The sequence below is a fragment of the Martes martes genome (genome assembly GCF_963455335.1).
Source record: "Martes martes genome assembly, chromosome: 8".
Classification (NCBI taxonomy): domain Eukaryota; kingdom Metazoa; phylum Chordata; class Mammalia; order Carnivora; family Mustelidae; genus Martes; species Martes martes.
In genome coordinates, this window is record NC_137895.1 from 92494820 (window position 1) to 92507639 (window position 12820).

Below are 12820 nucleotides of genomic sequence, written 5' to 3' on the forward strand. Positions count from 1 at the left end.
CAGAGAGGCAGGCAGAGAGAGAGGAGGAAGCAGGCTCCCCGCTGAGCAGAGAGCCTGATGCAGGGCTCTATCCCAGGACCCTGCGATCATGACCTGAGCCGAAGGCAGAGGCTTAACCCACTGAGCCACCCAGGTGCCCCTTGTTCATTTATTTTTAAATTACTAAATAAATCTTCCAATACTAATTATTTGAAGCACTGACTAAGGCGCTTTTGAGAAAATCAATATATGTACAAAATAAAGATGCTTCCATTGATATATGATACATGTATGTATGCATATCACGTAGGCGTGTATGATGTAGCTGGAAGAGTCAAGGAAGAGAACCACTCCCCTCCCCCGCTAAGCAGCAAAACAAATACAACACTCTGGGTCATATGTGAAAATCCTTTATTGTTGGGGAGTAGAGAGAGACGTCATATTTTTGATGGAGGACACTCCAGAAACCCCAGGGGAATCTATAGTCAACGCCCATGGGGACTGAGGGTGCTCAGTCTGTGGCTTCTACATCACTGTGGGGTAGAGGGATGGGGAAGGAGTCCAAGTGCAGGGGTGTTACAAGGCTGGAGGAAAGAAAGGGAAATCAGAGCACGTGCAGCTGGGGGTTGGGAGGGGGTGACAGGTGTCTTCATGTTGCAGCCCAGGGGTCCAGAAGTGGAGTGCTGGGGACCAGAAAATATGAAATCACATCTTCTGTCTCGTAAACCTCACACCGGCCACCAGCTGGGGAAGTAGGGGTGTGTGGGGGGCGGGGGGAGTGTATGTAAGGGAGGAAGAGAGAGAATAGAAGTCTTAGCCCTCAGCTCTCTGGGTAGCCTTTGATAACTAGAGGACCGAATCCTTCTAGCCACAGGAGCGTGCCCCTTTCTGGTCGCATGTTTACCATGCTACTTGCAAACACCTGCAGGACGGTGTAGTGACAGGGTCCCTATCTATCGTCCTCGCATCCCCATGAGTCAGGCCCACACAAAGCCCCACTCATTGTGTCCCGATGCTAATGCTCCCCCAGGTTCACCCATGCCCTCCTCCTCTTTCCAGAAACCTCCCAGAGGAAGCTCAGGCCCAGGGATAACGTCCTTTGTCAACAGATTCACATGAATGAAATAAGATGACCCAATGATCTGTGTTGATCCATCTCATCTAATCTCCTTTAAATGCCAGCCCCCAGGGACTTTATGTGCTGTTCTTCCTGGCTCCTAACAGGTTGAATGCTCCATCAGTGGTGAGATTACGAAGGCTGCAATTATGCGACTGGCCCTTCTGAAAGAGCCTGGATTCACCGGCGAACATTAAAAGTAGATTTCCACAATGCACTTGTTTCCACCATTTGTATAAAATACTATGGCAAAATTGCACTGTAATTATCTTTATGGCCAATGCATAACGCTGGGGGAAAGTATTTCATCCAGATAGAGCTGCCCGTATAATTATCTGGCGGTCGGCAGGACTGAAATAACCGTCTAATGAGAGCAAAATGATACGGTAAGGACCATGTAATCAGCGAGTTACGGTCATTACGGCTCTTTGTGCCCTCTCACCCAGCACTGAATGGGGGGCTAGACCTAGTCTCCAGGCCCAAGGAGCCCTGCACAGGCAGCTTCATCAAGAGTCATCGAGAGCTCTTGCTCCTTTGGTCTCCCCTGAGAGCAATGACCGTGGGTAACAGAGACACAGGGAGAGGGGCAGGAGTCTCTCCGTGGGAACATAGGCTTTCCAATCCCTCTCTTTTTCTCCCCCCACACCTTCTTTCTTCAGAAGGTAGTGCAAAGAAAGTCATCCCTCAGGCTGCTATTGCTATGTGGGGGAAGATGGGGTTGAGACGGAAATTTCCATGTTTTGACTAGACACTCCCCTGGGGACTCTCATGCTCACATACGAAGTGAGAGATCTGTCAGCCCACTCAAGCCCAGGGTCCAGCCCAGACAGCTCTAGAGCAGACAGACCAGAGTCAGCCAGGAGGGACACTGGGACACGACCCAGACCTCCCAGACCACAATCATAATAACACACAACACTGTGTACGCTGTGCCAGGCACTGTTCCGAACACTTTACCTATGCCCAATCCTCAAAACCACAGCTCTGCAAAATAATATTATCACCCCCGTTTCTCAGATGAGGAAACTGAGGCACAGAATGGTTATGTAACTTCGCCAAGGGGACACAGCCAGTGAGCTACAGATCCAGGATTCAAACGCAGGCTATGCTCTTAGCCATTACACCACACAGAGCAACTCAGATATGGTTTCTAGTTACTCCCCATAAAATTTCAGAGTTCGTTGCATTTCTTCCTAAATCACCCTTGTGAAGAATTACACAGCAGACCCCGTCAAGATCTGAACGGCTTGTGCCTACCTAAGAGGCAGAACACTTCACCCGGGAGTTGGCTGTGGTGCCTGCAATTATCAGATGATGGTCTCTCCATCGTGTATACAGATAATGAGAGAATAGAACCCGAACAACCGAAGTTGACCATCGGAGAAGCCACAAGGAAAACCTCTCGCTCCCCATGCCCCATGACTCATACCTGTTCAAGAGTCAGCCAGGGTCCATGATCCTGGGGCAAGAGAGGGCAAGTAGGGCATGTGTGCATGCACGTGTGTGCGTGTGGGTGCACATGTTCTTCAGACAAGCATGCCCCCTGAGTGACAGTGTGTTTGACAGACAGTGTGCTGGGCGCTGACAGTGTATTTTAGGGCAAAATTATGAGTATTAATGCCTGTAGCGTCAGAGGAAATGCCTCTCTGGCAACCCCCCCAAACGCCCCCCCCCCACACACAGAGTCCCCTCTCCTCTCCTGACCAACAATCCTTACCTCATTCCACACTGGGGGGATACTTGAGGGTGCCAAAGCTGGGAACATTCTCTTGGTTTACATCAATAGAAGTGTCTGGGTTAAAGTAAATAGTGTAGTTAGGAGGGATTTTTCTGAATGTGACCTTCACCCTGACCCAAAAGCAAAGCGCTAGCCACTAAGGGTAGTTTTGGAAGATAGAGCTGGAAAGAAGAGGCACACTGTGTTTGGGAGATGGGGAGGAAGGACAGCCCCCCCCCCAACTCCTTCCCGGCTGCAGCAGGACTAGCTTATAAAGGTCTCTCCACTGCGTTCCCAGGGAGATCTGGACTGTGTATCCGACCTGATTGGGTAGAAGGGCCAAGGAACCCTCACTATAGCTAAGAGAAATCCTGTCTTTCCCTCAGGTGACAAATATGAGGCCCTTGACTTTTGCCATATCTTTAGTAGTACCCTAAGCCCTCCCACTGTACCTCCGCCCACACCTACCTGGCTGGATGTTCCTCTTGCCCATAAGTCCCACAAAGAAGTCATGCATGTCACCTGTAGAGAAAGGGCCAACATTGCCAACAGTGATCATGGGGTAAGTGGGGAATGGGGATGCGTTCCCCCAGATATGTATCAAGACTTCTGCAATTGGGTTTCTGGTCTTTGGTTCTTTATCATGCCAGAGCATGACTCCCCCATTATCAGGGTATCCCCTAAGCTCACCCTCTCTGCCCACCTCTCCCTCCTCCACATTTCAAGAATTCTCTGCCCCCCACAGATGCCTGGTTTAGAGTCTTCACAGCCACCACGAGATTCTCTTGGTGCCCAATGACCAGCTGATGGAGGGAGAGTCCATCACGCTCCTCACACCTGTTTCCTCCGGTTCCCAGTGACCTCTCACACCCAGAAAAGGCTGGTCGAGCAGTTCCAGCCACCATATTGTTTGGGCCAGCTGAGATGGGGCCAGCCAGGGTAGTCACTGGGACCCATGCCCATGGAGCTGTAGCAAGCAGTCAGCAGAGACAGGGAGGGAGAAGACACTACTCACGTTTCTGGGGAAGTGACGATTCCTTAGGGTCTGTGAAAGCAAGAACAGTGAGTTGGTGGGGAACAGAATCTGGAAAGTGACAGAGGGGGTTCAGAGCACAACCCTCAATTACTCACCAAGCTATCTCCAGTCTCCGTCCCACCCGAAGTCTCCTCCCAAGCCTCTTTAATCATCAGAATCCTGCCCCCCAACTCCCTCTCCCCAGGGCTGCTTCCTACCCACGCTAGCCTTGCTAAGCATTTTGAGCAATCCATCCAGAGAGACAGAGCGGCTGTCATAGAGCTTCCGGAGCAAGGACGGAGGCAAGTGGTAGAGGTCCGAGGCCTTCTAAGAGACAGAAACAAAGAGGGCTGAGGCAGGAGGCTTGCACTGAATCCACTCGCCCCTCCCCATAAAGGACAGCCTCTTCCTGAGACCATCACAGCTGAACCTGACATCCTGTAACTTTCAGAATTTCTTCGGAAATTCTGAAATTTCAGAAGTGGGCTCTGAAAGTGTGGTCCAGGGACCAGGAGCATTACTACTGTAGGCTTGTTAGAAATACAGTATCTCAGGGCGCCTGGGTGGCTCAGTCGGTGGAGTGTCTGATTTTAGCTCAGGCCATGATCCCAGGACCCTGGGATCGAGTCCCGCATCAGGCTCCAGGGAGTCTGCCCCTTTCTTGCCCTCTACCCCTACCCCTGCTCATGCTCTATCTCACTCTCAAATAAACGGAATCTTTAAAAAAATATATTAAAAAAAAAAAGAAATACATTATCTCAATCTTGGTCCTACCCCAGACCTACTGCGACAACCTGCATTGTAACCAGGGCCCCAGGTGACAGGTGTGTCCAGCAAGATTTGAGAAGCCCTGGAGGAGGGAGCGCATTGGGCATCTCCAGAGGCAGACCAGCTGTCCTGGTTTGCATGGGACTGAGAGCTTTCCTGGGATTCGGGGCCTTTAGTGCTTAAGCTGGTGGTCTGGGAACACTGGGACAGTTGGTCACACTGTATCTCCCAAGCTCAAAAGGGACTGTCTCTTGAGGCTCTCTCCCAACTACCACCACCTCTCAGTGAGAAGGGCCATGAGTTCTGTTCTCCTTGGCACATTGGGAACCAGTTTGCTCCAGGATATGGTTGCCCCACTGTGTGAGTGAGCCATGAATGCCAAGAAAGCCCTGTCAGACAGAGCAGGTGTCCTCTGTACTCCACGATGGAGTCACAGACAGGACTCAGTCCCTGGGATGGGTGTAGGCAGGCAGCCAGCACCCAGCTGCGATCCTGAAATCCCCCCACCCTGCATTGTGTTCGTGGTGCATGCTTCTCTGGCTAAGCTTCTCACCACCTCTCACTCTCTTTTCTTCTCCATAGGTTTCTGCCTCTGGCTGTCCCTCTGTCTCTTTCTTTCTTTCTTTCTTTTTAAGATTTTATTTATTTGACAGAGAGAGAGATCACAAGTAGGCAGAGAGGCAGGCAGAGAGAGTGGGAAGCAGGCTCCCTGCTGAGCAGAGAGCCCGACTCGGGGCTTGATCCCAAGACCCTGGGATCATGACCCGAGACAAAGGCAGAGGCTTTAACTCACTGAGCCCCTCAGGCGCACCCCCTCCGTCTCTTTCTACACAGAATTTGGAATTTCTGGAAGTGTATGTGTTCGGAATGACTCTTCTTCTCCTCCACAAATGAACCCCATTCCACACCTGCTGCGAGGCAGGGGCTCCTCATTGCCTTGGTAATTTTTTTTTTAGCAACCTGGGCACAGCTGGATGGTTGGTGGGCACACACAGCCCGTTAATTACAGCTGCAGAGAAACAGTGACCGTGATCATGTCTGGAGATTCTCACCTTGAGTCTCAGCTCAGTCTCAGTCTGAGTCTCAGTCTCTCTCGAGCCCAGATGTCCTTCGGTTGCTGAGCACGCAAGGAGCACATTTACATGGAATGTACCCCTGCACGTACCAACCCACTTGCCTAGGCACATACAGATCCTACCCTGCCTCAACCAACTTCCCTCATCCTCTCACACTGTCGGGAGGAAGGTGGGATGGCAATCTCTCCCTTTCATTGACCAAGAGGAAAAGACCTTGAAGCAAGCTTGTCTTAGAAAAATATATCCAGATATTCTATCTCCAGCTGGAACTTTGGGCTCCAAACATAAGGGCCAGCCCATATTTGGCACTCCTTATGTGCTTTTTAAAAGACTTTATTTTTGAGTAATCTCTATACCCAATGTGGGGCTCGAACTCACAACACTGAGATCAAGAGTAGTGTGTTCTACTGACTGAGACAGCTGGGCACCCGTATTTTTTAAAAGATTTTATTTACTTATTTGTCAGAGAGAGAGAGAGAGTACACAGGAAGAGGGAGAAGCAGGCTCCCCACTGTGCAAGGAGCCCGATGAGGGACTCGATCCAGGACCCTGGGATCATGACCTGAGCCAAAGGAAGACGCTTAATCAACTGAGCCACCCAGGCGTGCCCGTTTTTTGTATTTTTGAATTGGTTCTGATCTTTTGGATCTGGTGCAGCGCCACCACCTGCAAGGTTACCAGCCTATTGTGCCCTGGGACACGTACAGATGAAGACTGATTTCTCTCTCTGCCCAGCACACGGCTTCCTAGGCAGCCGCTTTCCCCAGATTGTTCAAATATTCTGCCCACCTCCTGTAATGAGATGCTAAACAGATCTGAGCCGGAGAGGCAGTTAGACTTCACACACTGAATTTGTAATAAGTTCCATCTATAATCATCTTAAAAGCATGTGTACCAATGTAATTGCTGTCATTTCAAAACCTTGAAAAGACTTCCTCCCTGCTCTCTGCCTGTACCCCTTCACTGTCAACTCCTGTTCTCTTTCTCAGAGAAACTTTGGAAATCAGGCCCAAGTCTGTGTTGTAGGGATTTTGCCCCCTATCCCAAGCAGAGACTAGATTGGGGGCAAGAGAAAGAAAAGAAGGGGTTGGGGGTCTTGGGAGCACCTGACATCACTGGGGGGTGGATGAGCAGGGAATAATGGAATTTATTTGAAAATTTGGAAACAAAATAATATACATAGCTGATAGGTAAAATGGCTTAAAAATGACCATTGGGGAGAGAATTTCTGACAGCGTGTCCTCCCATCCAGGGAGTGGACAGTATCTGCCCCCTACAAAGGACAGAAACTGAGCGAGACCACCCTAGCTTACCTTTCTCCCCCCAGGATCCAACCCCCAGGTTGCCAGTCAATCAACCAACCACACAACATACTAGTAGGGCACTTTTTAGGTACAGGGTTATCAAAAACACAGAGGGACTGAGACCCCCCCACCTTGTCCACATAGCTAGAGACAGTGAGAACATGACACCCCCCGAGAGGCAGGGAAACCCACCCTCTGGTGCATCACCCAGGCAGCTCCCAATCTCACCCGTCCCACCTTCCTCTCAACAGCTGTGGAACAGGCAGAGTGTGGGCTCTCATGATGTCGGTCCGAGCTCCGCCGGGGCGGGCACAGCTAGAGGGGGTGTCTTACCTTGTTGTGCCCCACAGCAGGCACCACCTGCTCCTGTGGGTCCTCACAGACAGCCCCCAGACTGTAAGCCAGGCTGATGGCCAGAATGGCTGCAAGCAGTAGGGCCCTCCGCATGGTGCCTAAGAGGACAGAGAGACAGGACAGGAATGGGGGAGCAGAGGGAGGATACAGCATGTGTGCAGGTGCAGGAGACGTTCTGAGATAATCTGTCTTGACCCTGCTTCCCCAGCCTCCAATTCTCCCATCTAAGCCCTGGTCCAGGCAGAGTATCTCTGAGCAGGATGGCCAGCCCTTGGGCTCAGTGTCCCTGCTCCCCCATCACACATCTCCCCACACTGAGCACCTGGCTATGAGCTGTGTTGCAATAGTCCCCCAAGGAAGATGATAGATTTGTAGCACATGCACAGGTCTGCCTTCTTAGTCAGCTTAAGGAGGGATCCTGGATTCTAGTTTCTAGCACTAGATAACCCAAGACTTAGGCAAAACTTTCTAGTATTAGAAGAATCAGTCTGAACCCACAGGCTCCAAACATTACTGTTCTCAACCCACATCAGCACTTTCTGCTTCCCTTCCCTGTACCCAGCGCCCAGATCATAAGCTGCCACCTCTATTGCCTCCTAACCCTGGCCTCTGTCCTTTGGTGCCAGCTCCAGTCCCTCCAACATTCTCCCACTTGTGCCTACCTGTGGAACAGCTTTGAGCCTGGGGCAGGCGGTCTAAGAGGATCGGGGAGCTGGCCGGGAGCACTGCCCACTCCCCTACCACACACACACACACACACACACACACACACACACACAGGCTGGTGGTGTTGCTGCCTCCGTGAAGAGAGAAGCTGGTAGTGGAGGGGATCTGAGGATGTGGCAGGAACTCCTGCCCAGCTCACAGATAAAGGCTCTGGGAGGGTCTGGGGGAGCTGGGGGAGGGGCTGCGAATCACCAATCCCAGGGTGGCTGGAGCGGAGGGGGGAGGTTGGTGGAGAAAAAGGAGGCTATAGGCTGCAGGCAAACACACACACACACACACACACACACACACACACACACACACGCACACACACACACACGCACACGCACGCACACAGGCCCTGCAGTGTGCTCACTTTCCAACAGCTCCGGAGCTGGGCGCACTAAGGAATGATGTCGTGTATGTTTTGTACCAAAATGTCCATGCTGGGTATAGCTCAGTAGGTGTGGTCCCAGAGTCTCGTTCTCCTCATTATTCACCAACAGCTCCTTGCCCTTTAAACCTTCAGGCTCAACTGCCAGACCAGAAGCATTTCAGGCAGGTGCTTCTCTGGCCCTCCCACACTCCCAGGACAACCAGACCCAGGCCCCTGAGCACTGGGAGGTGAGTCTGGCATCCCTTCCCATCCTCATTTCTCCCTCTGTCCTCCTTCCAGCTGCAGCTGACCCATCACTTGGTGAGGACCAAGTAATGGGTCAGCGCTTCTCCCCTGCTGTATAATGCAGAAACTTCCAGTGTCTGCCTCCCTCTTCACCAAGGCAAATGCCTCTCCCGACGCCACTCCCTCTCCAGCCCGTAATCAGCCTGATTTTGTTGCATTCTTCCAGAGTTCTAACTTCTATTCCTCTTGCTAGAATCTCAGGAAGGAGGAAAAGAACACGGTGGCCGAGCTGTCACCACCGCCACCCCCCATTCCTCTCCCTGGCCCGGCCCGGCCCAGCCCGGCCTAGCCCAGCTCAGCATTGATCTCTTAACTTCTTCTTTTTTCTCACAGTTACATGTTTTCCCTTCTCTGATTGGCCTCCCTGCAGCCAGGCATCTTCTCCCTGGACTTTTCAAGCCTCTCCTTCCTTTCCCACTCTGTTGAAGGAGCTCGTGCTGCTCATTTCATACCCAAGGTGGAGCCCCAGGGGAGAGTCAGAGTCAGAACTGGGCTGGGATGGAAGGAGAACTGGAAAGAGAAGATGCTGCTCAAGGGAACCAGGCGGGGGTGGGGAGGGGGCAGCGGAGTGAAAGCAGCTTCAGAGCCATTGTCACTCTTGGCATTTCCTATTTTTCAGGGGAGGAAACTGAGGCTCAAAAAGTTCAGTCCTGGGGCACCTGGCTGGCTCAATCGGGAGATCAGATGACTCTTGATCTCGTGGTCTTGAGTTCGAGCCCCACTTTGGGTGTAGAGATTACTTAAAAATAAAAATTAAAAAAAAATCTTTTTAAAAAAAGGTCAGTCCTGTGCTCCAGGACATAGAGCTACCAGAGAAGAGCCATAAATTCAGGTTTTGTTTGTGTGTTTTTCACTCCAAACCTCCCCTTTGTTTTACTGCACTTGTAGGAACTTTGACTAGTAAGGGAGCCATTAATTCTCCCAGAGGGAGTGGTGCTCCCCCTCTCTGAAAAACCTGGAGATTTGGGACCTTGCTCTCTTCTCCTTCTGGGGCGGTGAGGAGAACTACAGCCGTTGTGTATTTACTCCAAAGATACTCCGCTCACCAACGTCTTCCCCAGTCACCCTACTTCAAATGACCGCCCTTTCACACTCCATATCCCCCTTCTGTTTCTTCTCTTCATCATTAATTACATCCCATATGCTAAATGCTTCACTTACAGCCTGTCTACCCCACCAGAATGTCTGTGTTCCATTGGCAAGGACTTTTGTCTGTTCTCTTTACTACTGGATCCTTAGCTCTATAGTGTTTGGCATAAAATAAGTGCTCAATAAAAATTTACTCAGAAAACAGAAAAGGAAGCCTGAGCCTCCTTTTTGACTGCAGCCCACAGTGTGGATCCTCCGCAGAGTTTCTCAGTGCTGCTAGTGCTGAGATGCTCGCCTCCCTACTCCACACTCCCAACAGCCACCCACCCTGGGACTCGGGCCACACTGACAGAAGTCACTCTGCCAGCACATGGCCCCATGCTCACCCCTGGTGAGGGCAGCGGCTGGGTCTCAAGGCCCCTTTATAATGTGAGAGCCTAGTGGGGCCTCACTTAAAGCTTCCCATTATCCAGGTAATTACAGCGCTGTATGGGCCAACCGTGGGCCGGGACCCAGGCTTAGGAGCCTTCGGTGGGATGAGGGGTAGAAGCTGGAGCTTCTTCATGGCAGGTTCATGCCTTGGAGAAACTCAGGTGCTGATCCTAATTGCAGCCATCCCCTACCTCTTCTCCTCCCCATCCCAGTCTGGAGAAGGGAGTCCAGGCTAGGCAGGCTGGAGGGAACCGGGGTGGTGGGAGATGGGGTGGGGAGCAGTAGGAGGCGTGTTAGACTGAGGGCTGAGAACTAAAGGCTCCTGGGTCCCATCTCCGAGGCAGCCTCTCTCCATCCACCCACCCCTCCATCTCTGCCTCCGCACCCCGGCAACAGGGAAGCAGGGCTTCAGCAAAGGTCCACCATGAATAATGTCCTTTGATGATGCAGCCTCTCACAGAGGATGGCAGGAGCCGAGGATGGGGGAAGCAAGGGCATGGCAGGGAGAACTGGAGAACTGATCTCCTCTTGATCTCTGGGATGAGCAGAGACTTGAAAGAGCTGATGCTAAATGAAGCCAGAAAGGTGAGGAAGGAGGGAAGCTTTGAAGGGCTGGGGCAGGCAAGGCTTCATGTTGCCCCCACATGCCGTGTGCAAATGCCCTGTGGAGTGCGTGTTGCAGCTCCCAAGCCCCTAGGTGGTTTTCCCTTACACACTTTTCACTGAAGCCACATCTTGGACAGCCATCACCAGCCTAGAGGAGCGGAGTCCCTAGCAGATCCTCCCTCTGGAGCTCCCCCTCTTTGTTGCTGGGGTGGTTTGGAGATGAGGGCAGGACAGTATGTGTTCTGTGGAGCCGAGATGGTGTTTGGTAGAAGAGGAGACCGACGAGCGTGCATTGTGATGCATGATGACCAACATATGTCCGCCACGTGCAGGGCTCGGGTGCAACATGGCAACTGCCCCAGCCTCCTGGAGGGGTGCTGCAGGGTGGCAAGGGAGGGCCCAGACCCTAGGCGGAGATACCAGAAAAGAACAGGAGGATGGCAGCTTCTGTGTCCTGCCAAGTCCTGCAGCCGGGCGACAGCTGGCAGATGGCCCTCAGCAAGGAAGTGGAGGGGATGGGTTGAGCCAGGAACACAGCGCCAGAGCTCTTTGAGCTGAGGCGCTCGGATGGCTCCTCACAGGGCCTAGGGGCCTCCAGGCCGGCTCGAGCCCTCAGAGAAACCACCCAGACTTCGAGAATGCTGGACTGGCAGAGCAGGAAGGCAGCAGAACAGCAGCTTCTCCGGGCACGGTGGAGCCAGTTCAAGCCCTATCGCACAGGTGGGACAACAGAGCCCCCCTAGAGGCTTCGGGGATGAAACCTCACACTCCTTGGCCCCAGAAGAGAGGCAGAGATGGGAAACAGGGGAGGGAGGGATGGGAGAGTAAAGGAGATGAGCCCGCACCCTTCCTCAGACTAGCATCAGTCCACATGAGAGCTGGAGGGAGGGCAGGAGGGTGACAGGGACTGCAGCCCTTCCCCCCAACCTCTCCCCAGTCCAGAGAGAGGACAGTGCCTTCAGCCCTGGGGAAGGAAAGCAGGATGGGAGCAGCAGCTGCATATTCTCCTGAAATTGCTTCTGAAAATGACCAGACACTTCACTGGGAAAGTGACGACAATTTGGGCCCTGGGAGCAGGAGATGAGGCAGAGAGCGGGGGTGGCCAGGCTCTGGTAACCAGCCCCCTCCCGCCAGACATGATCTCCTCCTCGACCTGATTCTGAGAAGTCAAGGATGGGGAGAGCTGGGTGGGGGGCAGCGGGAGGCTGACTGGGAGCCTGAGCTCCCCTCACTCAGGACACAGCCTCCCATGTGCCCAGGAAAAGAAGACTCCCTATGCCCTCTCCCGGCCCAGAGCAGGGTGTGCCAGAACAGGACTGGTGCTCAGAGAGCGAGATTAATCTACAGGCAAGAAGAGAAGTTAATCAGGGCTCCCGCAGGCATGATTACCTGGGGCCGTGAGACGCCTGCGGATGATGGAAGCTCTGGAAGCTCGAGGTGGAGGGAAACCCCAGCCTCAAGGCACAGGGAGCTCAGTGGTGGAGACAGGCAAGAGGCAAGGAAGGTAGGGATGGTGAAATGAGGGAGAGACATCCAGAGACAGGAACAAAGGCGGCCATTTGTACACTCTCACAGAGCACACATCTACATTTTATGGCAAACACAGGAGCTGCTTGTTCCCTAAAGGTAGAGACAGGGTGGGAGAGGCTGAGACAAGCAGAGTCTAGAAGGAAACAGATATTAAGAGAAAGGGGAGATATTCAGAGCATTATACAAAATGTTACGTATTGATATTAGTGAGAGCCCACAAAAAAGGGGATGAGATGGTGCGAGATAGTTGAAAATTAAGAAAAAAATAATGGCAGTGACCCAAGGAAAATAAATGAAGGGGGGGCAGTCCTAGGGGTGGGAGAGTCTGGGAGCAGGAGCCTCCCCACCCCCGCAAGTGCCACCAGCTGCAGGCCCCAGCTGCTGGGCAGTGATTAGCAAGAAAACTGTTGGCAGAAGCCTAGCATCTCTGGTATACAGAAAGGAAG

The 12820-nt window shown here is 52.5% G+C and overlaps 1 protein-coding gene across 1 annotated transcript; it reads right to left on the bottom strand.

Annotated features, from left to right (window-relative positions):
• Window positions 1-2814: 2814 nt before the first annotated feature.
• On the bottom strand, window positions 2815-7423 carry TAC3 (tachykinin precursor 3; the record flags this gene model as incomplete). Its single annotated transcript, XM_080811531.1, has 5 exons — window positions 2815-2888; window positions 3282-3335; window positions 3829-3858; window positions 4047-4155; window positions 7310-7423. The coding sequence occupies 5 exons, from the start codon at window positions 7421-7423 to the stop codon at window positions 2815-2817; spliced, it is 381 nt and encodes a 126-aa protein (XP_080667657.1).
• Between the last annotated feature and the right edge of the window lie 5397 nt (window positions 7424-12820).